Source organism: Hemiscyllium ocellatum, chromosome 35 (genome assembly GCF_020745735.1).
Source record: "Hemiscyllium ocellatum isolate sHemOce1 chromosome 35, sHemOce1.pat.X.cur, whole genome shotgun sequence".
In the NCBI taxonomy this organism is placed as follows: Eukaryota; Metazoa; Chordata; class Chondrichthyes; order Orectolobiformes; family Hemiscylliidae; genus Hemiscyllium; species Hemiscyllium ocellatum.
In genome coordinates, this window is record NC_083435.1 from 27304859 (window position 1) to 27331025 (window position 26167).

Here is a 26167-nt window from a genome sequence, read left to right on the forward strand (position 1 = left end):
TTTATATGGTAAAGTGTGCGGTGATTCACTTTGGAAGGAACAACAGGAATAAAGAATACTGGGATAATGGCAAGATTCTTGGTAGTCTAGATGAGCAGAGAGACCTTAGTGTGAATGTGCATAGAATCCTGAATGTAGCCACCCAGGTTGATAGGGTTGTTAAGAAGGCATATGGTGTGTTACCTTTAATTGGTAGAGGTATAGCGTTTCAGAGACACTAGGTCATCATGCAGCTGTACAATCCGCTGGTGTGACCACACTTGCATTAGTGTTTACAGCTTTGGAAAGCGGTCAGAGGAGAATTATTAGGATGTTGTCTGGTTTCATGAGGAAAAGCTGAGAGACTTGAGGCTGTTTTCGCTGTAGAGTAGAAGTTTGAGGGGTGAATTATCTGAGACTAATAAGATAATCCAAGGGTTAGGTGGGGTGGACAGTGAGAGCCTTTTTTTCTTCAGATGGTGTTGGCTAGTAAGAGAAGATAGAGCTTTTAATTGGGGGGTGATAGATATAGGACACACATTAGAGGTAAATTCTTAAGTCAGATGGAAATAGGGGCGTAGAACGCACTGCCTGTAACAGTAATAGAGTCGCCAAATGTAAGGGCATTTAACTTGTCATTGGTTAAACATATGGATGTAATTGGAATAGTGTAGGATCATTGGACTTCAGATCGGTTCCACAGGTCAGCGCAACAACTATATTGCGCTGTAATGTGCTATGTTCTGTAAGCTCTATAATTTAATGACTTCATGAATATGATCAAGCTTTTCAATTATTGTTGGGACCGAATTCAGTCATGGCAATGTCTATATCCTATGACAATAGTTATTTAATTTAGCTGATGTAGTTTTCTCGCATTTTCAATAGATTTGAAAACAAAATAATTGACGTATGTTGCAACCACAATGTCCCCGTGGAAGTGCCATGGATTATATATTCAAAGCATGGTAAATTAATCATAAGCTATTGTGACTGTTTTGGAGTACAGAGGAGCAGATCAACTTTCGTAGGAAAGGATGGATACATTCCATAGCGCTCGTAAAATGTACTATGTGTTTACTGCAGCCATTGGTGTCCCTGGTATGTGACTGAACTGTAACTGTCAACTGGTTTCTTGTTTCAATATTTGATTGAGAATGTTGCCTATTCTCCTTCGTTAATTATGCATCTAATCTTTCAATTCTTTTAATTCAACTGTCTTTACTTTTGTATTCCCTTTGATCTAGTTAGTCTATGGCAGTAGACTCTATAACATTATTCGTTTTATTTGTTATGCAATCTGTCATGAGAGGACTAATGCCATTCCATAATGTTAATAGATATTGCCGGGACAACTCGGTATGGTCTTTGGTTGAGATCCCACATTGGAACTAGGATATTTCAATTATTAAAAAGAAGCATTGAGATCTTGCATAATAATGCTGACATTGAAATTATGATTGAATTTTTCAAAATGAAACCTACTGATTTACTAATGTCATTGAGGGAAACTAATTTGTTCTCCTTACTTGGTCTTGGCTGACTGTGATTCGAAATCGATAGTAATGTCACTGTCTATTATCTGGCTGCTGAGAATGGAGCAAACACTATTCAATCCGTGGGCCTGAAAAAAAAATGCTGTTTTTTCTGTTGGCTACAATGTCACCTGAAGTTTTGCCCAAAGAAGAACGGTGAAAGGAGTGCTTCTCTGAAGCCCAGGTCGAATTATTCTCAAATCTTTGCCTTCAGATGTTTGTGGTCAGGTCTATGCGATTGCTGGGCGACACCTGCATTCAGTGATCATATGTTACTGTGACTTTCTTTCACTATCGAAATGTATTAGACTTTGGTCAATAAAACAAGGAAAACAATGTTATCATTTTATGACATTTCTGTTGTCAGTAAGTTTCTCTTAAATCCACGGAGCTATGCTGACGTATTACAATTATATTCAGACGCAGAGAGGAAGACGTTTGCTTTTTAATTGTGATGTTTGGTTAGGGTTGCTTAAATGAAATATGCAAATGTTGCTCTGATTTCCTCTTGACGTGTTCAAACATAGACATGCGTTAAATATTTACTGACAGTTTCAAAACGAGGAAAGATGATTACTGTGCTCAAACTCATTGGATAATGATTTCAGTTCAAAATATCACGATGCCAAATCGCTGGTCGTTCGATTTCCCACCCTGAATTGCTTTCAACATATGATCATGAAAACTGTTTTTTAAAAAAAAATTGTCTCGACAAAAATTTAGTATTTGAAAGTATGTAAACAACCATTTGCTACACGATTAAGCTTATGCATGTCCTTAGTTATGGATTCATGACACTTTTACCTGTGCTAAACTTCGTCCTTAGCTCAGTGAAATGTGAAGATTGAATCCTGATTACTGATGAACAAATAACTCGAGTTCTCATAATGTAGGTATTAGATGTAAGCCGACAATTATTGCATTAGTAAAGAGTTAATGACAACCTACAATGTACATCTATCGCAGTTGTCGTATCACACTGTTCAAAATGTGAGCAGTCTCTTCATTTCATAAAGATTATTTTTGCTATAATTAGACAAGAAGTATGTGAGATGCCTACGTTTTAGATAACTGATGCAACACATGATATCGTGACGTCAGTTCCAGAAAAGAGTTTCAGCTAATTTCTATATTTATTATCATGTTAACCTGGAATTCCGTTTTGAATAATAGTTAACGTGTTTCAATGATAGCTATTTTGCAATGTATGGTTGAAAATAATATAAAACTATTACACAATAAGAAAAAAAAAGAAGAGGTGGCTGCTTGGTTCATTGAGCATGTTCTGCTATTCAATAGGACCACAACTAATCTGATAACCTATTGCTATTTTAACCTTTGAATCAAAATGCAACACTTCACAGTTAGCTACATTGAAAATAATCAACCATTATCATGTCAATCCTTTGAGCTATTTCATTGCTATTATAGTTATCACCTATACTGTATTATTCATTGATTTGTGTTCTTCTCTCTGAATCTCTTTACATTTATCTTGTGGAGATAAGACAACGAGAAAGATGCTGATTAAGTTGCTGTTCTGTCATTCCTTTCCAACAGTTAATTTGGTGGCAATTATGATCCTTTCCCGGGGAAAGTCTGGCCTCTCAATATGCACTACTCGCTATCTCGTGGCCATGGCTATGGCAGATATGATGTTCATTGTCACTGCGGTCATCGTGCTACGCATCTTCTCCTATTATATCCCAGGATCCTTTTTCGAAATCACACCTGTTTGTAGTACTGTCATGGTTGTACTCCATACATCTGGAGAGTGTTCTGTATGGTTCACTGTCACGTTTTCCTTTGATAGAATGGTGGCCATTTGTTGCCAGATGTTCAGGATTAAATATTGCACCAAAAAGACTGCATTGGTAGTACTTTCAATAACAAGTATTGTATTCAGTTTAAAAAACATATCAACATTTTTCACTTTTGAACCTGGAGAGATAGTTAACAATATTCCTTGGTTCTGTTATTTAAAGAGAAGCTATTATATTGATTCAGCATGGGTAGCATTCGATTGGTTTGACAAGATTTTAACCCCATTACTCCCATGTGTTTTAATTCTATTGTTCAATGTGTTTACAGTGAGATATATTATAGCAGCCAGTGAAGTACGAAAAGCACTAAGGGGTAAGAACAAGGAAGAGAATTGCAGTGATCCAGAAATGGAGAACAGAAGGAAGTCTGTGATTTTACTGTTCACCATATCTGGCAACTTCATACTTCTGTGGCTTTTATACCTTACCAACTTTTTATATTGCATCATTACAGGAATTAATACCAAATATTTCAGTGATTCTTCTTATATATTTAGAGAAGTTGGGATTATGCTGGTGGAATTGAGCTGTTGCACAAACACATTTATTTATGGGATAACTCAGTCCAAGTTTCGAGAGCAGTTCAAGAGTGCTGTGAAATATCCAGTTACATACATTATTAATTTAATCAGTTCGAAACACAGAAGATAGGAAGAGGAAGAGGCCGTTCAGCCTTTCGATCCTGCTCCATCATTCATCACGATCATGGCTGAAAGTCCAACTCAATGCCCTCATCCTCCTTTCATCCCATAGTCATGGAACCCATTGTACCCACGTGCTATATTTTGCTGCCTCTTATCTACGTTCAATGTTTTGGCATCAACTACCTCCGCTGGTAAAGAATTCCACAGGCTCACCATTCTTTGGGTGAAGACATTACTCCTCATCTCTGCCCTAAATTGTCTACACCAACTCTTCAGACTGTCATCCCTGGTTCCAGACGCAGCCACCATCGGGAACATCCTCCCTGCATCTACCCTGTCTAGTCCTGTTAGAATTTTAAAAGTGTCTGTGAGATCCCCTCACTCGTCTGAACTCCATCTAAAATAATTCTAACTTAGTCAATCTCTCCTCATAGTCAGTCCTGCATCTCCCATAATAGCCTGGTAAACCTTTGCTGCACTCCCCCAAGTGCAAGAGTATCCTTCCTCAGAAAAGAAGACCAAAACTGCATACATTATTCTAGGTGTGGCCTCACCAAGGCTCTTTTTAACTGCAATAACCAGCCTTGCTCCTGTACTCGAAACCTCTCACAAAGAAGGCCAACATCCCAGATGCCTCCTTTACCACCTGCTGCATCTGCATGCCTGCCTTCAGCGAGTGGTGCACAAGGTCACCCTGGTTCCGTTGCACACTCCCATCTCCCAAATTATTGCCAGTCAGGTAGTAATCTTCCTTCTTGTTTTTTATTCCAAAGTGAATAATTTCTCATTTATCCAAATTATACTGAACCTGCTATTATTTTGTCCACTCACCCAATCTGTCCAGAACATGCTGAAGGATCTTTGTATCCTCGTCACAGTTCACCCTCCCACCCAACTTGTTACCATATGCAAACATTGAAATGTTACATTTTTGTTCCTTCATCCAAATCATTAATATATATTGTGAATAGCTGGAATCTGAGCACAGATCCCTGTTGCATCCTACTAGTTACAAATTGAAAACTACCCATTAATTTCTATACTTTGTTTCATCTCTGCCAATCAGCTTTCTATCCAGATTGATACACTTCTCTCAATCCTATGTGCTTGAATCTTGCACAATAATCTATCATCGGACTTCGTTAAATGTTTTCGGAAAGTCCAACTTCCCCACATTGTATTCCCCCTTCTTAACTCTAACTAGTTAGATCTTCGTAAATTACAAATAGATGTGTCAAATAATTAAATTGAGAGTATGTCAGGGGAAATATTCAGTATCTTCAGCCCATCAAGTACAAGCAGTTAGTCTGGACTCGTGCCATCTGGATATCACCATATCATTGCTAGCTGAAAAATACACTCTGTACTGATGTGAAGTGGGTTTTTGGTAGCAGATACCATTCATCTCCTGGTTGAAAGGAAGGGAAGGAGAAGCTCTTCTGATTGATTAAATATTTGTATCATCTACCATCAAAACATCTACTGCACTTTTTTTCTGGTCGGCCTGTGAAACAATAGTGGCGCAGCTTGAAGGGCTGAAGCCCCGTTCCTGTGTTGTAATTTTCTTTGTTCTTTGTTCTTATATATACTTTAATAGGATTGCTTTCAATTGACGTCTGATGTCATCTACACAATCAGAAAGTGGTTCAAATGGATTGATTAATAGACATAAAAGTGCTGCTCTACTGAACAATATTCATTCCCTACGCAAGAAAACTCAGAAAATGTGGAGCAAAAGTAATTATCCTGTCACATTTCCACTGCCACAAGCTTAATTCTGGATTCGACACAAATAATTACAAAATCCTAATCTTTAATAAAAAGCTTCAGTAACTATAATTGTTTCAGCTGAATGCGTTATTTTGTTTTGGATGTATTTTATTGATTCATTTCAAACAATTTCCACACTTCAATCCCTCCTACCAAAACAACATTGTTGGGATTGTTTGGATAGACATGGTCCCGGCCCTGCATTTGCTGATTTGTTATCATTTATGTTTGATTTGTTTTGACTATCTATGATGTCTTGAAAGAATAATCTTTGATATTTCCATTCCTGCAATCTATGGAAATATTTCTATAAAATAAATTCATCAATGAATCGTGTTAATTCTTCCAGTCTTGTAATATCCAGTCGTGAAAGACGATACACAGTTAAACAATTAACAGGAAATTATGTCTCTAAAATAACCCGCCATCAACAATACATTAGCGCACAATTTAAGTTCGAAAATAATGCAGTCATCTTCAGCAGGAAATTTAGATTGGATGATCCACCTCGAATTCTTTCACTGAGAAGAACAAGAGTAGCAAATGCTGAGGAAGACTATCAGTTGAAAGTTCGCTGTCAATCCTTACGCCACACGTATTTGGAGCTATATCTGCAATCCTTCATGTCCACATTCTGTGAACAAAGCATTCATAATAACAAGCAAGAAATTTCTTTATCCATTGGCTGTTTTCATAGATTGATTGGATCCAGAAATATAGACGCGTAGCCAGTTTGTGTATTAATTAATCCTATCTTACTCTCCAAGTACAAGAAATCCCATTGCACTCAAAATGTGCCCATCTGTGTGCACAGTATCACATAAGAGTTCGAAAACTTATTTTGATTAAGATAAAGATAAAATGGGTGTTGAAGAAAACTCTCAGACTCCTTGAAAATTGATTAGTATATTACACGATATATCATGAGGAATTCACCGTCCTAAATATGGCTTGGTATTATTCCAAAGTATATCAGGATACTACAGGATTATATCGAGAAAACAGCTAGGAGCTGACCGTTAATTGCACAGTTTGGCATACTTACAAGTTGGTACTAAATTAGAGATTAGTCATTAAGTTCAAAACTCAAGCACTATTTTGCATTCCATAAGTGGACAGATCCAGTAGTATCACAGATTGCTAATGCAAAGCAGAGATATTCCTAATTGGCTGAATGACCGTAAAGAGGCAATAACTAGAGAAGAAGGGGGACTAATCGGAAAGTCTATGTCAGCTTGACTGTTTCTACAGCCTGCGTTGATCATTCAGCAAAGGGAGGAGACACCATCTTGAGAAAGAAGATAAGGACAACCTTTTACGTTACCTCATAGTAAGGAATACATAGCCAGCAAAGTTCTGGCTGGGGACACAAAATGGAACTCTCAGCCGTATCAAGAAAATCACTTCCAGGCAAATAATGTTAACTTTTCCCCAACAACACACTCCTTTTTATTTTCATAAGCAGAAAGGCAGGTCAGGGACTTCAACGAAAGGTGGAAAGTATCCCGAACCAGGGGGTTATCTGGTGGGGGCATTTCTGAGTCAGTTTGATAAACCTTGGAATCCGAGCCAATGTTCTCGTCAAATCCAGGGCGTGAGGGCCGAGGTCTGAGGGGCTTAGTGGTGATACAAGGGCTCATCGGGAAGGTAACCTTAACTAATTGGGCTATCGGGGGTATAGCAGGTATCAGCAATGATCTGTAGCGTGTGCAGCACTGTTTGAGAAAACCAATCAAGAGCGTGATGACCACTAGGGCAATAACCAGCAGTATGAGACACTAAACAAGGCACTCCCCCAAGACCCGAACCACTCACCCGTCCAGTTCCAAAGATCCCAATGGGAGTTGGCGCTATGAAGCCTAGTGGCCGCCTCTCAGTTGTGGTCAGCAAGATTGGTGATGTTTTCACTGGCATCAGAGATATAGGTGCAACTGGCAGAGCCAAAGAGGGAACATGTGCCCCCCCCCCCCCCCTTCTAGGCCAAAAGGTAGTCTAGCGCCATCCGCTTCTGGAGGCAACCATGCGATGGGCAGCCATCTCTGCATTAATCTCCTTAAAAGCTAAAGTTGTGTCATTGGCCACCTTCTCTAGGAGGGATGCCAGGTGCCTGGCTTCAATGGTCAACCGGGTGGTCCCATAGAAAGGGTTGGTTACAGCTAGGAATTGCTGAAATGGAGATATAGCTCTTTTGGAGCGTGTTCTGAACAGCTCGAATGGGGATGAGTGGAAATGATAGATGTAGGAGACTACATAACCAACATAGCGGCTACCAACCCAGGAGACTGGCAGCCAAGGGTAGGCCTTATGGTCACAAATGAAATAGGTGCCATTATAGGTACCTAGACGGTCTATCTGGGTGCCAGTCCAAAAGGTTCTAAACATGGTGTTACCCGAGGTTTTGTTGGGGGTCTTAAGACTGAGTATACTGCCTCTTATAATGGACCACTTAACCTTTGAGGCAAGGAGCAGGGAATAGTGGCAACTGCTGTATCCAGCAATTTTGTACACTACCTTGGTTTTGCTCATGCTGGGTACAAAATCCCATGCAAGAACTGTACAAAACACTACATAGGACAAACAGGAAGACAGCTAATGATCCACATCCATGAACACCAACTAGCCACGAAACGACATGACCAGCTCTCTTTAGTAGCCACACACGGAGATGAAAAGCAACATGAATTCGACTGGGACAACACTACTATTATAGGGCAAGCCAAACAGAGAACAGCCAGGGAATTCCTAGAGGCATGGCACTCATCCACAGATTCTATCAACAAACACATCGATCTGGATCCAATATACCAGCCACTGCAGCCGACAGCTGGAACTGACAGCCAGAAGCGGCAGAGACAAACCATTATAAATGCCGGAGGAAAGATCACAGAATCGCTTCACAGGAGGCTCCCAAGCACTGAGGATGTCACCTAGACAGGAGACGAAATGTTTGCAACACAAATTCCCAGCTCGGCGAAAAGAGCCACAACAAGTTGTACTGTGGTTGGAACCACTCTTTGTACTTGTTTGAGGTATGCCCTGCTGATTTCCAGCGGAGGTGACTATTATCTGATAGGACAAGGCCCAGTTTCTCAGACCCACTGGGAAGTCGCAAAGTGGACACCTCAGAGGACTGATTCAGTTCCAACCAACATTCAGCAGTATCAGATTCATTGAATGGGCTGAGTCTAATGGGGGTTGCTCCTTGAGAATGAAGGGGAATGTGAGCACATACCCCGCAGTGGGAACAGTTAATCTCTCTCACGTAGGTACATGTCATGTGCAGGAAGTTGTTACTATGTAACTTGCTAATGATAAAATGCCATATTCTCTTCCCTGGATCCGAATCAAACCCCACAGAGGGTACAGAGCTAGAAGGAACACAGAGAAGAGGCAGACGGTCACTCCTAGATGGCACAGCCGGCGGGTATACTGGTGCTTCCGGTGTCTGTTGTTCAGGGGTTTTCTGGTCAGGTTCTTCGGGCGAAGATGCTCTTTTGCAATGGGTGGCGTGTGTCCACTCAGGTACTCCTTCAACCTTGCCAGCCATTCGGGTCACCAGGAGGACAAGATTTCCACCTCGAAGAAAGAGAATTATTTTCAAAGGATTTAATCATCACATACTCCACTGGGTGGAACGGATGCACGGGGCCATTAGCCGGTGCAGGAAGGGCCTCCTTGACAAACTCATGATTGCAGGTATGACCTGGCACAATGATTTGGCATAATCCAGAAGAGAGTCATGAGTGAGATATAGTGCCATATCTGTGGGAATTTTGGGGTGTCAGAGCTCCGTAGACATCAGGCGTCCCATGAATGCCTCAGTGGGAAGTCGTCCCGTAGTCCAATTAACTTGGCCCCGGAGAGTTTAAAGGGCTAGTGGCAATGCCTCTCACCAGGGCAGACCCATATCCTGGGTGACCTTAGTTAAAGTAGTTTTAAGGGTGCCATTCATCTGTTCCACCATCCCCGAAGACTGGGGCTGATACAGAATGTGGTGTTTCCATGTAATACCCAAAGTTTTACTAACCCCTTTTGTGACCTTAACAATAAAACGCGTTAATCTGTCACTGTTAACACTATTCGGAACACCAAACAGAGGAATCACATTCTTCATGAGGCACTGAACAGGTGTTCTTGCATCATCCTTATGCGTAGGGAAAGCTTCCACCCATTTGGAAAACATATCCACTATGATCAGCAGGTATTTAAAACCCCATTTGGGGGGCATATGGGCAAAGTCAACCTGCAAAAGATGAAAGGGTCCATTGGGGACAAGCAAGTGATCATACTTGGCCAGTGGTTTAGCATTACTATTCTGTAGACATATCAGGCAACGAGAAAATAGGGCTTATGCTACTGCAGTGTGAAGCCGGGAGTGTACCAGCTTTGTCTTACTGCATGTATCATTCCCTGTCTTCCTGTATGACCAACTCCATGGGCAGCCAGTGCCAAAACATGCAGATGTGATCAGCGGAAGACCATTTTACCATCTGGGTGTCGTACTAGTGCTAAGCTGCCTGATTCCTTGGCCCCTATACGTGCCCAACTATCTTTCTCGGCTTGAGGGGTGTGCTGCTGAGTAGCCACCATCCCATTCGCCGCTGGGTCCAAAATGTCTTTTGACTTCCCTATCTTGAGAGCTTGTGAAACATATACAGTTGTGGTTAAAGCTGCTCGTTTGCCAGCTTGGTCAGCCCGCACATTCCCTCAGGATATTGGATCGTCCGCAACAGTATGGGCTGCACAGTTAATCACAGCCACAGCAGAGGGAAGCATTATAGCCTGCAGAAGGTTGTTGATGAGCAGGGCATGTTGGAGAGGAAGTAATAAATGCTCTATGTTTCTATAGGGCTCCAAAATCTTGGACTACTGCAAAAGCACATCTGGAGCCAGTGTAAATATTAACAGACTTTCTGTTAACTAGGATACAGACCCTAGTGAGGGCAAATAATTCGGCTGCTTGCGCAGAGGTCCGTTCCAGCAATGCAGCCAATTTGAGGGTATCTAAATGGGTGCAGATTGCATCTCCGGCCAAAATTTGATGGTCTCAGGGCCGAAAAGAGGAACCATCAGAAAAGAGAATCATGCCTGGGTTGTCTAACGGGATCTCAGAGAGATCAGGGCAGGGGGTGACAATCTCTTGGACGACATTCAAGTGGTCATGAACTGCCTCTGGTGGGTAATGGAAGTTGGGAGATGGGTGGCTGGGTTCAGCATGGGAGCGCGTTGCAATTTAAGGTTGGTACGGGATAGTAAGATGACCTCGTAGCCAGTTCTCCGTGATGCTGCAAAATGCTGGGTTGCTGCTGAATTGAGCAGCAGGGAGACTGAATGAGGCACAAAAACAGTGCACAGATAATCCATCACAACAGGAGTGGACATTTCTACCGTTACAGCGGCAGCCACCACATCACGCAAACAAGCCAGCATTTCCCTTACAACAGGTAATAACTGTACAGAATAAAAGGCTATAGGGCGCTGCAGATCCCCATGCATCTGAGTCAAAATGCCAGATGCATGCCCCTCTTTATCGTGTACATAAATGGCAGCGTACAGTTAGGTATGCCCAGAGCAGGAGCCGAGGCCAGGTATTGTTTAAGTATGTCAAAGGTCAGTGACATTTCAGGCATCCATGTCACCCGGGTCGGTTGCTTTGGTGAGGAATCCTCACGGAGAGACGCATCAACAATTTGATAGCCTGGGATCCAGTGTCTGCAATAGTTCACCTTGCCGAGGAAAGACAGCAGTTCAGTACGCGAAGCAGGAGGAGAGAGTTTGACAATGGTTGTAATGCAATCCGGAGATAAACCTCTGAAATCGTGCATAAGCTCGTATCCCAGGTACTGCGCTTTCTTCTGGCAGAGCTGCATTTTTTCCAGTGAGACTTTATGTCAATCCTGAGCCAGACAGTGTCCGTCATCCAAGCCGCAGGCGAGGCGGGAACACAAGCAAATCATTGGCGTACTGGATTAAGGCACTGTGACCTGGCAGGCAGAGGTCCTTCAGGGTCCAGTGTACTGCAGAGGCATACACAGTGGGGCTCTCTGTGTACCCTTGGAGAAGTCGTGTCCATGTATATTGGCAACCGCCATAAGTAAAGGCAAAAAGGTACTGACTTTCGGGGGACAATTTAATGGAGAAAAAGGCTGAACAGAGGCTGTAACTGAAAAACAGGTAGCGGCAGTAGACCTGAATGCACCAACCATCAAAGAACGCAGGGTGCTTAATCGGATCGGGGACATCCTGGAGCGTAGCACGGACCTCAGCGTGAGTCCAAGGCTTGTCAAAATGGATGTCCCCAATCATGAGACGGGGAGCCATGTTGGAGAACTTTGCCACGTCCTGGGAGCGGAGAGTCATGCTGAAATGGCTACTCTACCCAGGAGAGGCTCCATCACTGGAAGAGGAGACTATAGCCTCTGAGCTGGAACCAGGGACAGTCGCATCAGAACCAGCAGGCCGAGTCCGAAGACCCTGCGAAGTACCTGCGGTATCGGGTAGGTGAGGAGACGCAACAACTCCACCACATTGAGCAGCATCCTGACTTTGCAGCCGGAAGGCCACAAGAATAGCAATTTCATCAATCCGAGAGCTGGTGTCTGAGGTAGGGAGAGCAAGTTTGGGATATTGGTTGGAATAGGGTGAAGGAGCGGGATGGGGGTATTTGCAAGAGCGGAAGGGGCGGCATCTTCACTGGAACACCGAGAGCGGATTTTAGTCTTGCAGGGCTGATGGCCTTTAGCAACTTCCTTAAACTTATCCAGACAGCTGGGCATGTACCCATGTCCCAGGAGGAATCCCCACAACCTCCCTCACTGCTCGCATGCCAGTAATCAATCTGATCCAATCGAAAATAGCCCCCATCAGACCAATTGCCATGGGACCATCCGTACTGATTGGAGGTGAAAGGGATAACATATCAGCTGTCACTAGTCTCCTTCCAGATGGTGTCAGCCGGCGAGCCCGGGTGATTGAAGCGGTCTCCTACCTTACTCTTGCATCGAACATGTTTACCATGGTGCTTTACAATAGCCTTCGAGGGGGCAAAAGGATGGGGTCCAGCCTGCACAGTGGAACAGGATTGACCTGTCCTACTTCAGTCAGTCCAGTAGATACTCGCAAACCCAAAGCCCCAACCCAGAATTGCAAACAAGTATCTGTAAACAAAGAAACAAAACAACCAAAACACACAAAGGCAAACGACTTAAAAGTACAAATAGCAGCGCACAACCACTGCTCAAGGTCCTTACAGACCATCTTCCGTCTTGTCCCGGGGGATCAGCAGCAAGCTCATGTCAGGTTAATACCAAAAATTAACTTAATGCAATCTTTCCCTTATTCCGCCATGTTCTCAGGGGATCAGCCTGCAAGGCTCAGGGCAGGAGCACGCGTGTGGCCAAAAAAAGTACTCTCGAGTGGCCCTTCACACTCTAACAGCAAACTGAATGCAACTTTAAGCACTGTCTCATAGAAGACAAACCCCACAGTAAATGAAATTGGAGGTCCAGCAAATCTCATAAGACACAGTCCGAAACGACTATGCCAATTGTTGAATAAAACTCTCAGACTCGGACCTTGCAAACTGATTAGTTTAGTACATGGGGATATATCATGGGGATTTCACCGTCCTAACTGTGGCTCAGTGTTATTCCAAAGTACATTAGTATACTACAGGATTATATAGAGAAAACAGCTAGGAGCTGGCCGTTAATTACACAGTTGGTCCTAAATTAGAGGTTGGTCATTAAGTTCAAAACTAAAGCACTATTATACATTCCACAAGTGGACAGATCAAGTGGTATCACCAGCTGCTCTATTTACACATATTGCTAATACAAGGCAGAGATGTGCCTAATTGGCTGAATGACCGTGAAGAGGCAATAGCTAGAGAAGGAAGGGGAACTAATTGTAAAGCCTATGTCAGCTTGACCTATTCTACAGCCTGCGCTGATCATCCAGCAAAGGGAGGAGACACTAGTTTGAGAAGGAAGATAAGGACGTAGTAAGGACGTAGCTCATAGTAAGGAATGCATAACCAGCAAAGTTCTGGCTGGGGACACAAGCTGGAACTCTCAGCCAAATCATGAAAATGGCTTCCAGGCAAACAATGTTAACTTTTCCCAACAATGGGCTACTGTGATTTTAACAGGCAACGTGCAATGCATCAGGAAGTAATATCGTTCTGTAACAATATACCTGTGCTCCTATCTCTCTTCTTCAGGAATGTGCAGAATGGGGACATCTGACTGTGTTGGGGGGGGGGGGGGGGGGGAGGTGGATGGCGTACAGTGAGACAGTGCATTTAAAAGTTCTCAAGATCACCAAAGCTGCAGCAGTTAAGAAAACAAGATCAATAAATTTTAATACGATATCAAAGTGAATCAAACAATGTAAAGTGTTTGTCAGTGGGGAAAAAGACAGTTGTCTTCCAAAATTTCTTTCGTTTACTTCCAAATGTATTGGTCCAAACAAAATATAGCCTGAAAACATATCCTGTGGACTCATTACCTCCGCCTCGTTTGACAATCTGAAGTTTTCCCAGTCTGCATGAAATTTAAATCCCATGTGCTCATAGCCATACATTTTCTGATATGTTCCAGTTCATTTTTATGATATAGTCTATCCTGATTTTATACGTTTAAACTACTTGTGCATGACTCCCAGACGTGACTTCGGGCATTTATCATTTCTCTATCCAGACTCCTTCTGCATCCTGCTTTTTAAACCAGGCTATCACTCTGTTGTGCTAACACCTTATTTCATTCCAGTGCAACTCTGTCGATTTTCGTTCCCTAGCTGCTTTCTCATGCTAGCATTAATCCAAAGCGTTGACTATTCAAGTCCCACCAAGGAGCCATAATTCTACAGTGGTTATCAGGTTGCAGTATTCAACCTGTTTTACCTCAAATATTACCAGGTTTCGCCTGCAGAGATATTATTCACTTTTAATTTCTTTTTGTTTATCATTGCAAACTTTGTCTACCAATTTAGTGTCAGTTTTGAAATGTTATTTATGTTATATCTGGGATTGCCTATTATTTCCCTTATTACTCCCATAAAATTCAAAACAGGCACAGGGAATGTCCTCCTAGCCATGATGACAAAGCAGGAATTTTGGTGACGATAAATTATTAAAGTGTTCATTTGAACATTTCAGATAAGCTGAGTAAACTTTAAATTGATAAGACCGTGAGACCAGATGAAATGCATCCAAAGACATTGAAGGAACTGTAAGTGCGCTTTTCAGAGACATTGTCAATTAATTTTAGAACTTCTCTTGAACCGGGTGTGCTGTAAGGGGTTGCAAAATTGCAACATTTATATCCGTGTAGAAAAGAGATTAAAATGATTTGTACAGCAATTACGGCCTTCTTGTGACATTCCAAAATTTATGGTACTGTAGTAAGAGCTTTGATGAAGCAGAGAGTCCTGGACATTTATGTACATTTGCATTCACGATCGTTGAACAGGTCGAGAAATCTGTTCATGCAGCAAACGATTTTCTCCACTGCAAAAATACAGGTGCAGTGTACAAAGGATGGAGAATATGACAGATTTATGCACGAATTCATCGACTCAAATCAGATTACACTTGAGAGAGTTCAGAAAAGAATGATGCTGAAATCATAACTAATTTTAAATTATTCTCATTTTTATTCTTTTATTAGCTTTGGATTTGAGCTGTAAATTTTGAATTGCGATCTGAAGGTGAGTATTGGTTTTGTGAAACAGCTTGTGGTAAACGGAAGAGAATGCACTAATGAAGCATTTGTTTGACTGAGACTGATACTTGATTAAAAGGTTTCTGACAGACACAGCAATCCCTGCAGGAGTATTATATATTATCAGATTGTAGGAGGTGGCTGTTAGGTCAGCATCTGGGAATGTTTCCAGCAATTCTGGAAGACAGCCTATATTCAAGTAGGTGTCAGATATTTACTGGTAACTGATGTTTGATAAATGATAATCGGTCGATCAGGGCCGTCCAGATTTTGAACTGGTTTTATTTTCTAGGAGGTGCGTTCAGCTGCTTGTGACAAACCATAAGAATTTTATAGCTGTCTGGCTAATAACTCACATCACCTTTTGGAAGCACACAGAGTTTTACTACGTGTACTTGATTTAACGGAAATGGTAACCAAAGTCAAAGTTTCTTGGAAAGCAGCCAAGCAGACCACATCTATACGTTCAAACAATGCCGTGTCTGCATTTTGTGCGAACTAGCCAGTTTCAGATTCATTTTTTTTTTATCCCTTCATTCTGTCTGCCTGCCTGTTGTGTGAACGGAAGCTGAAATCAAACACTTTGGATGCAAAGCGTAGGCATTAATTACAGTGTATTTCTATTTAATTTTTACTTCATTTGATGGTGTATTTAATAAATTGTTAAGCCTTTTGTACAATATGCAAAGCCAGTGTGTGGAATCGATTATTCAAAAACTCTGGGATTGGTAGTCAAAAGCACTGGATACACAACAGAAGTCTTTGACTGTTTTGATTTTATTGTGTTGAGAATACAGAGATAGAAATTCTGATTTGATTACACTGTCAGTCTCCATGTTGTGACAATGGTTCCAGGGATGGAGCACATCTATTTTGAATACAGATTGGGAAGTTGTAACTATTTTCATTGGAAAGTGAAGGTCTAAGAAAAGATGTGGTCGGACTTTTCAAAAACCACGAAGCCTCCAAACAGAATGGTTTGGGAGAAAGTGACCCCAAGACCAAGGTGACTGAAAAGCTGAGTGTAGAGCTTGACATTGCTTTGTAAAAGATTCAAATCTGATGAGAAATAAAAGTCATATCGTAAGTAATCAGTGCTTGAAATGCACAGATTAATCATGAAGTTTTGTTCAGTTGAAGCATTCAAGAGGGCATTGGATATTGTTTAAACGTTAATCATACGGAAAGTTACAAGATAAGGAGGTTGAAACACGAAGTTGCATGTCCTGTAAGTCAGCAGAAATACAATAGGTGAATAGCTACTTTCTGAAAAAGAACAATGCTCTCATTCTATGCTTCAAACCCCTTCACGACACCGTTCCCTCCAAAAATCGTCTTGCTTTTCACTTCCCAGTTTGGAATAACTTCTCAAAGCATGGTATGATGAATTAGCTCATGGATTATACAAGCTCATTTCTCTTAAAATCAGACAGGAAGAACCACAATACTTTTGGGCGATAGCAAAACTTGAGGATCCTCCACTCATATCTCGGGTCCCCACTTGCAACCACTTTAGTGTTGTTGAAAACTCCAGATCCTGCCCAAAAGGATGGGGACTTGCCCTGGCTGCTGGAACCAAGAACTGCTACAAGAACTTTCAGAACGCTTTGTGTTCAGCTCAGACGTTAAGAACACTAAGCTTCAATTCCTACAGACACACATATTTACAGCAGACGTGTTTGCAATTGAGCTAAACATTTCAGGAATTGTAAAGCCTGACCAGATATGTTTTATTGATGATGCGGTGTTCTGAATTATTGAATCAATTAAATTAATTGCTCTTCTCGTCAATGCTGAATGTTCTAATTTGATCTTCATTCGAGCAAAAAGCTTACAGATTAAGAATCCAGTAAATAATTGAACACGAAATTTGCTGCCCTCTACTGGCCCATCTTAATCAATTATAATTTGGAGACGCCAGGGTTGGACTGGGGTGTACAAAGTTAAAAATTATACAACACCAAGTTATAGTCCACAGTTTTATTTGGAAGCACTGGGTTTCTGAGTGCTGCTCCCTCATCAGGTAATTGTGGAGAATAAGATTGTAAGACAGAATTTTGAGTAAAAGTTTACAGTGTCGTGTAACTGAAATCATATATTGAAAAAAGGCCTGGAAATGTTTGGTAAGTCTCTCATTTTTTAGAATGACCATGTTGGTTTCAGTTCTTTTATATGTAAATCGCAAAATATTTAAGTTGCACCCTCAAGTCAACTTTAACAATTGGTGTCACCTCGGCACAGATAATGTATTGAAGATTTGAGCCTCCCTGTGTGCGCCTGTCTCTGCCACAATGGTCAGACTGATTCTAATCTAAAACAACGGATGTACCAAATATTACATGGATTCCTGCAGTCATAGAGAAATGTAAAATGTAATTCTGCAAGTATAAATTACCCCACAAACTTATATGTGTATGTGTGCATGTTGGTGTTTGTGTGTATGTTTTGGTGGGAGGGGTTCTTTCAGTTATGAGTGTCTGTGTGCGAGTGTGTTTTTGTGTGTGAGTGTAAAAAGGTATAAGTCTCTGCGAATGTGGGTGTGGGTGTGTATGTGTGAGCGTATGAGAGATGGTCTGCGTGAGTTTGTGTGTCTGTAGGAGTGTGCGTGTATGTGTGTGCATTTGCATGCATGTGTGTGTTTGTATGTGTGCATGTGTGTCGAAGTGTTTGCATGTGTGTGTTTATCAGTGTGTGTCCATCTGTCAGTGTGTGTGTGTGTGTGTATAGTGCAATGGGGTCACCTGTAGTGTAACATAATCCAAGGTCCCAGATGAGGCCATCACCATTGGTACCAAACCTGGTTTTCAGCCTCGGCTCAGCCACGCGTTTTGTTGTGGCCTGTCCCAAAGTCCACCTTGGAGGATGGTCACCCGAAGTTCCAAGGAAATATATCCCAGACCCCGGAGTGATTTACAACTGGGAGTGAACACTCCTGTCTGTTGATTGTTATGCAGTGTCTATTCATCCATTGTCATAGCCTCTGCTTGGTCTCACCAATGTAGCATGCCTCAGGGCATCCTTGCCTGCACGTATGAGATAGACAACATTGGCTGAATACCTGCCACTAACATAGTGGGAGGTGACCCCGCACATAATGGTGGTATCTGTGTCGAAATTCGAACACATCTTGCAGCATCTACCGTAACAAATCTGCATGGCATTTTCCTGAAAGCCAGGCAGTTTGCTATGAATAATGAACCGTCTGAGGTTTGGTGTTTGTTGAAAGGTAAGAAGTGGAGGCGTGCGGAAGGTCTTGTCGAGGTGGCCATCCTTATTGATAATGTGTTGCAGGCTGCAAAGAACATTGCATAGCTTTTTGTCTCCTGGGAAGTACTGGGTACTCATGGTGCTGGCCTCAACTGGGACCTTGGGTTCATGTCACACTATAGGTGATCTCATTGCACTATACACACACACTGACAGATGGACACAGACAGACAGACACATATACAGACACACACACCAACACACACATACACACACTCCTACATACACACACACTCATGCAAACCCTCTCTCGTACGCTCACAATTACACTCCCACACACCCTCTCACAGACTTATGCCCCTTTACTCTCACACTCACACACAAACACACACTGTCTCACAGACAGTCATAACCGCCCAATACGCCCCCGCACCCCCCCCCCCTCCTCCACACACACACACACACACACATATGCACACATACACATATAAATGTTTTGGGGTGACTTTGTACTTGCAGAATTACATTTTACTTTGTTCAGAAACTGCATGAATCCATGTAAGATTTTGAAATCCGCTTTTTAGATCAGAATCAGTCTTACCATTGTGGCACAGACAGCCTCATACAGACAGCCTCACACCTTCAATACATTATCTGGGCCGACATGACACCAATTTTTAAAGTTCACTTGAGAGTGTAACTTTTAAAAAAGGTTTTATGATTTACATATGAAAGGACTGAAACCAACATTAGCATTTTAAAAGGTGAGAGACTTAACGAACAATCCAGGTCTTTTTTTCAATACATTACATCACACTGCAAACGTTTTCTATAAATTCTGCGTCCGACAGTCTTATTCTCCACAACCACCTGATAAACGAGTAGCGCTCTGAAAGCCTCCAAATAGATGTGTTGGAATTTAACCTAGCGTTATGAGATTTTTAACGTCAATCAATTACAGTTACTGAAAACGCCTCGTTTTCTGTTGAAACGTCATCTTATTCTACAGTCTCTAACATTATCGGACCAATCAAATCATGAATTTCTCTTTACTTCATATCTTGGGTTTGCCTTTTCTGATTCATGTTTTACCAGAGTAGCGCCTGCCAGAGCCGAATTTTGGGCCTGCGAACCTTTCCACTCGCAGCAAATCCGTTTCAGTTCTCGTATTGCCTCCTCGCCTCTCTTCTCGTCTCAAATGTCTTTTATCTAAAGTGCACTGCTTTACCATCACTGCACCTCTGTGTTACTGTGTTCAAAACTGAAGCGAGTGAGATATAAACAAATTGCACTTCAGACATTTTCTCATTTAACAGTATTAGTAAAGACGATGATTCCTGATCTTCATGTTATACACTTATATCAGGCATTTATTTCCCCTTATTTGTTTGTTCTTTCTCTTGCTTTTTCCTGTGTTTCTCTTCACATGAATCCCAGACATGGGGACTTCTTCTGCATGGTCATATAAAATTTTTTTTTGTGGATTGTTTCTATCTCTCATTTACCCTTCACACTCGATTTTTTTTCATTATAATTAATGTTGTGGGTGTATCCTCCCTCGACTGTGTCACAAATCTTCATGCAGCGTTATCCTTTTATGATCCTACAATTATATCAGCGCTATCGTTCTTATTCACTAAGGCTGCCTTGCCCAGAAATTATCAGCATTCTCCCTCAGTTGAAAAACGTGGTGCTGTAAAAATACAGCAGGCCAGGCAGCATCCAAGGAGCAGGAGAATCGACGTTTCGGGCATAAGACCTTCTTCAGGAATAGGCTTATGCCCGAAACGTCAGTTCTCCTGTTCCTGGGATGCTGCCTGGCCTGCTGTGTTTTTCCAGCACCCATTTTTCAAATCTGGTCTCCAGCATCTGCAGTCCTCACTTTCTCCTAATCATTCTCCCTCAGCCCATCAATGTTCATCTGAAGTATTTCTCTAAAAGTGCTTATCTCTTTATTTCCCAGCCCCTCCCTTCTCTCTTGCAGTCCTGTAACCATTATTTCCCTCTGAAAAGCGAATTTTCATTAATACATTTTGTAGCCAACCGCAAACACATGATAAATAATTTTGCACAGACAACGCTGTAACCTCTGATATGTACATATCTGGTATTTAACCCCTATCTTATTGGCAATGAGATCATCCATTGCTTGCATCATTTCCTTGCCCAATCTGACTAGCGAATTTACTAATTAATAGTTCTGCATTTACAACTTCAGTATCTTGACTTACATTTCATTCGAAGATTTGTTAGATCCCTTCTAAGGCATAATCAAAAAGTTGAAAATTTGTGGTAAGCAAGTTTCCCTTGCTTGTCACTGGAATGAAATATTATCTAAGAATGTGTTTACTTTTTGAACATAAGTTCAAAAAAACACAAGCAAGTACACTGATTTTTTATTTTTCACAAATTCATTTTAAGGTATCTAAAGGGCCCATTAAAATGCATTACTGCTGATTGTCTGTCACTGAAAACGACTGGTAAATAAATCGACTGTTTTATGGAATAATCAATGAAAAAACTCTTTAATCTACAATTTGAATTTCAAACTTTAATTCAGTTACCCCCCCCCCCCCCACACCCCGCCACCCTCCACCGTATATTTATAAATAATACTGCGGGTGTTCATTTATTAATTAGTTTTAAAAGGTCTATGCATTCTGTTGAAAACTCAATGCTCTTACAGGACTTAGTGCCAGCAATATTGGAACATAACTAAATACAAACTATCTCTTTCTTACTGAGAGGTCACCTTGTGATCATGGAGATTTTGTGCGCTAAATTGGAGTACCAAAAAAGTTCTTCCCATCACGACGCGAACAGTAACTAACCAGGTTCTTATACCCTGCTGGATGAATGTCACTTAAAACAACCACAGTACAGATTAACCCAAGCTGGTCATCTGACATTGTGGTAAAGCAGGGTTATGCAGAGTTTATCATGACTCCCTTTCCAGTTGTGCTTTGTGTGCCTTAAAACAGTGCAAGATGAATATTGCATGGGGTGGAACTGCATATTCATTTTAACAGTTAGATAAATAGGTAAGATATTCACTTAGTTATGTGCGAGTAATGCATTTTCATTTTTATGAAGATTTGCTTTCGACAGAAGTGTTAATTTGTTTTCTTTTCCTACATAATTGATCTGATGTGGGAAACAAAACCTCGAGTTTTACGTTTTCTATTTTTAGTGTAAACATATTCATTGCTTTAGTGGTTTTACTGTTGATCACGTCTTTGAAAATCTTTCTGTGGAATGTAACACATTTTGACTGTTACTGCTATTGAAATAGCGAGACAAACTCATGCTATGTTTTTGTCTTTTTCGGGGTCACTGCGAACTAAGATAATACGTAGGAGAATGCAAACTGATTTGGCAATGGTCATCTTTTAGTAGAAAGTGAGGACTACAGGTGCTGGAGTTCAGAGTCGAAAAGATTCCTGATGAAGGGCTTATGTCTGAAACGTCGACTCTCCTGCTCTTCGGATACTGTCTGACCTGCTATGCTTTTCCACCGCCATAGTTTTCAACCAATGAGCATCTATTGTTGTGGAAGAGTACTTGGAAGGGCATTTAGGCTGGTGAAGCGCAGGTTCAATATGGAAGTCTTTTGAAAACGTTGAAAAAAAAAATCGATTTTTTTTTTTCAGGTTCCTTGAAGTGAAAAATGTGGTACAGCTTAGTACAACATCTACCAATACTACCTATATAATTTCACACAGAATTCTCATGGATATATGCATTTGATCAAAAATGTGTTCAGTGTAAGGGAACTACACAATTTAGAAATAATTAGGTGGTCATCTGGAGACGCTGAAATTTCCTTAAGAAATGTTAAGAATTGTCATTACGTTAAAGAATGGGAAAACATAAGGTAAAAGCAAACAATGATCACTGAGCATGTGCTTTCCCTGCCTTCAGAGCTGCATCCAGTCGTGGCATAAAACTGTAACAGTTCGACATTTAACCTGAAGCTGGATCGGAAAGAATAAATACTACCTGTTGACCGATGATACTGACAGCTCCTGGCACCAATACTCGAAAATCATATCATTCAATTCATCAAGTTAGTAAGGCGAATGACGTATAAATTCTGAATTATCATTCAAATTCAAATTTCGATATGGATTTTATTGATTTTCAGCCTTGAATGAATTAGGAAACAGTACATATTTTATTGCAATAGCTTAGGAAAATTAAATAAATAATGAAAAATGCACAGAAAAGCAGGGCAGCAAATTTACGGTGATTTATGGGCTTTGATTTCCATTTCAGTGGAGGGTGCGTGATCGACAAATAATTACTAGTCTCGCTCCAACATCAAGAGAATGTGTTACTTTTGATTAGATATTAGGATATCTTCAATTTTAAACTTCATGCTTGTCTCTGCCAATTAGTACTTTACTTCTTCATTTTTTTCCATGTCACAAAACATGCATGATGAATTATATCTTTACGCAGTGATTAATCTAGATGAGATGATACTCACTATTAATTAATTTAAGGGAATCATCGCCCAGATCCAATTCGATGTTCTGTTTTCTGAATTTGTCAGTAATCCATTGGCAGTTCCTATTCGTTATCACAGATCTCTGAAAGTTGCCACCCAGGTAAATAGTGCTGTGAGGAAGGCATATGGTGTACTGGGCTTTATTGGCAGAGGAATTGAGTTCCGGAGTCCTGAGGTCATGTTGCAGTTGTATAAGACTCTGGTGAGGCCTCATCTGGAGTATTGTGTGCAGTTTTGGTCGCCATACTATAGGAAGGATGTGGAAGCTTTAGAACGAGTGCAGAGGAGGTTTACCAGGATGTTGCCTGGAATGGTAGGAAAATCTTATGAGGAAACGCTGAGGCACTTGGGGCTGTTCTCATTGGAGAAGAGAAGGTTTAGGGGAGATCTGATAGAAGTGTATAAGATGATTAGGGGTTTAGATAGGGTAGATACTAAGAACCTTTTACCGCTAATGGAGTCAGGTGTTACTAGGGGACATAGCTTTAAATTAAGGGGTGGTAGGTATAGGACAGATGTTAGGGGTAGATTCTTCACACAGCGGGTTGTGAGTTCATGGAATGCCCTGCCCGTATCAGTGGTGAACTCTCCTTCTTTATGGTCATTTAAGCGGGCATTGGATAGGCATTTGGAAGTTATTGGGCTAGTATAGGTTAGGTAGGATTCGGTCGGCGCAACATCGAGGGCCGAAGGGCCTGTACTGCGCTGTATCCTTCTATGTTCTATGTTCTATGTTATGGTTTCATTGTGGTTCTTTTGCTAAGAGGGTAGTTTGATGTGTTATTTATGAAATTGGTTTGCAAAATGAAAAGTGCTATGTCAGCCTGTTGATGATTGTTAGGCCACAATAATATCATCTGAATTGTTCTCCATGTTACAGTACATCAAATTACTGACTTCATGTTCTTTATTAGAAACCACTTGGTAGGAGAAATGTTTTTCATCTCTGGAGTGTTAGAATGCTTGGATATCGTATTTATTACCTTTTATGTCCAAATACATAGTTTAAGTCGTAGCTTATAAATTCATTATTCGTAACATTGAATTTTGAAGAATAACTCAACATTCGAATATAAAAACAGTTGTTTCGTGTATGCAAATCGAATGAATTTGTCAAATATTCTGATACATTCTGTTAATATATAATCGTGTGTGATAGATATTTAAAATATTGCAAACTTAAACAAATGTTGTTACAACGTTATTTCGAATACAAAGGCAAAACTTTCCGTTTAATTTCTGAGCACTGCTTCACTTCTAAAACATCTTTTAAGAAGTCCAGCGGATTGGGATGTGCATGAGTTTGTTTCAAAGCTGTAACTCTTTTGCCTTCCTGGTTGCTGATATACAGTTATTAAGCTGGGAGAATGTGTTTTTTTTTCCACATTTTACCTCGTGGTTTGCATTTCCTCACAAATAGGTAATGGGAACAATCTAAAGACCTAGTATTGTATCTCCTGAACTTTAGTATAGTGTCATAGAGTTATAGAGATGTACAGCACGTAAACGGGCCCTTTAGTTGAACTCATCCATGCTGATCAGTTATTATGAGCTAATTTAATCCCATTTGCAAATACTTGACCCATAACTCTCTAAACCGTTCTTATTCATATGTACTGTCAGATGACTTTTAATTGTTGTAACTCTACCTGCCTCTACAACTTCTTCTGGCAGCTCATTCCATACATGCACCACCCAGTGCATTAAAAAATGTTGCCCTTTAGGTCCTTTTTACATTTTTTCCCCTCCCACCCTAAACTTATGCTCTTTAGTTCTGGATGTCTCTAACTCAGAAGCTTCAATCTGTTTCTCATTCCATGAAGCTTTTCCTTTCACAATGAAGCTAAGTAGAGTCACGAGATAATGAAACACCAATTATTGGATTAGATTGAAAATCAGATTATTTTCAATCATATGATATCAGATAATTCATGAATTTATGCAGTTGTGCGATTCTGAGTAATCGAAATTAGGCATAAATCCCACTTTCCATGCTATTACGATAATGAATCTGAAATCTTTTTGTCAAAAATCTCGTGAAGATTTTTGATCCTGAACCATAGAATAAATGCTTCAGGAAGATCACATTGATCATCAAACACAACACAGGCGAATCACTCTAGAGAGCATTAATCTTGCTTGTTGACTTAAAGCTGGCATCTTGAGGACGATTTTTTTTTCAAGGAATGTGACTCGATGGACAAATTGAATGGACAAATTGACAAATACAAGGTATGCATTGGTCTCCTTAAGCTCAGGAGGTGCATAGACAGTGGAGAGCACTTGATAGTTTTTGTGACTCACAATCACACATTTGATAATTTAGTTTTATCCAGAAATGCATTCATGATATCTCATTGACTAAAAATGACCAGGGTTGCAAGCACAGACTGAAAATCTATGCAAAAGGTGGATTCGAATATCCATATTCTAAAATAATGTTCGTTGCATCAATTAGCAGGCACATATTGTGATTAACTTTTGTTAACAGAACATATCAAGATCTGGTTGAAAAAAGAACAAAGAACAAAGAAGGTTTACAACCTAGGAACAGGCCCTCTGGCCCTAAAAGGCTGAGCCAATCCAAATGTACTGTCTAAACCTGCAGGTCGATTCCTAAGCATTTGTATCCCTCTGCTCCCACCTACTCATGCATCTATCCAGACGCATCTTAAATGAATCTACCGTGCCTGTCTCTACCACCTCTGCTGACAATGCGTTCCAAATGCCCACCACCCCCTGTGTGAAGTACTTGCTATGTGTATCCCCCTTAAACGTTCCACCTCTAACCTTGAAAGCATGATCTCTCATTATTAAATCCTTCACCCTGGGAAAAAAGCTTGTGTCTATACACCTTGTCTATGCCCTTCATGATTTTGTAAATCTCAGGCAGGACCCCCCTCAATCTCCTTTTTCGAGTGATTACATTGGATACGATAGATTCATAACAAATGCAATGCATTCTCACAGAATCGCC

General features: G+C 40.9%; 1 protein-coding gene across 1 annotated transcript in view; it reads left to right on the top strand.

Moving 5' to 3' along the window:
- The first annotated feature begins 12109 nt into the window (after positions 1-12109).
- The window catches only part of LOC132832587 (muscarinic acetylcholine receptor M2-like), a 54519-nt gene continuing 40461 nt past the window's right edge, over positions 12110-26167 (top strand). The window contains exons 1-2 of the mRNA XM_060850675.1: positions 12110-12248; positions 12516-13045. Coding sequence (XP_060706658.1) covers positions 12110-12248; positions 12516-13045 — 669 coding nt within the window. The remainder of the gene's footprint in view (positions 12249-12515; positions 13046-26167) is intronic.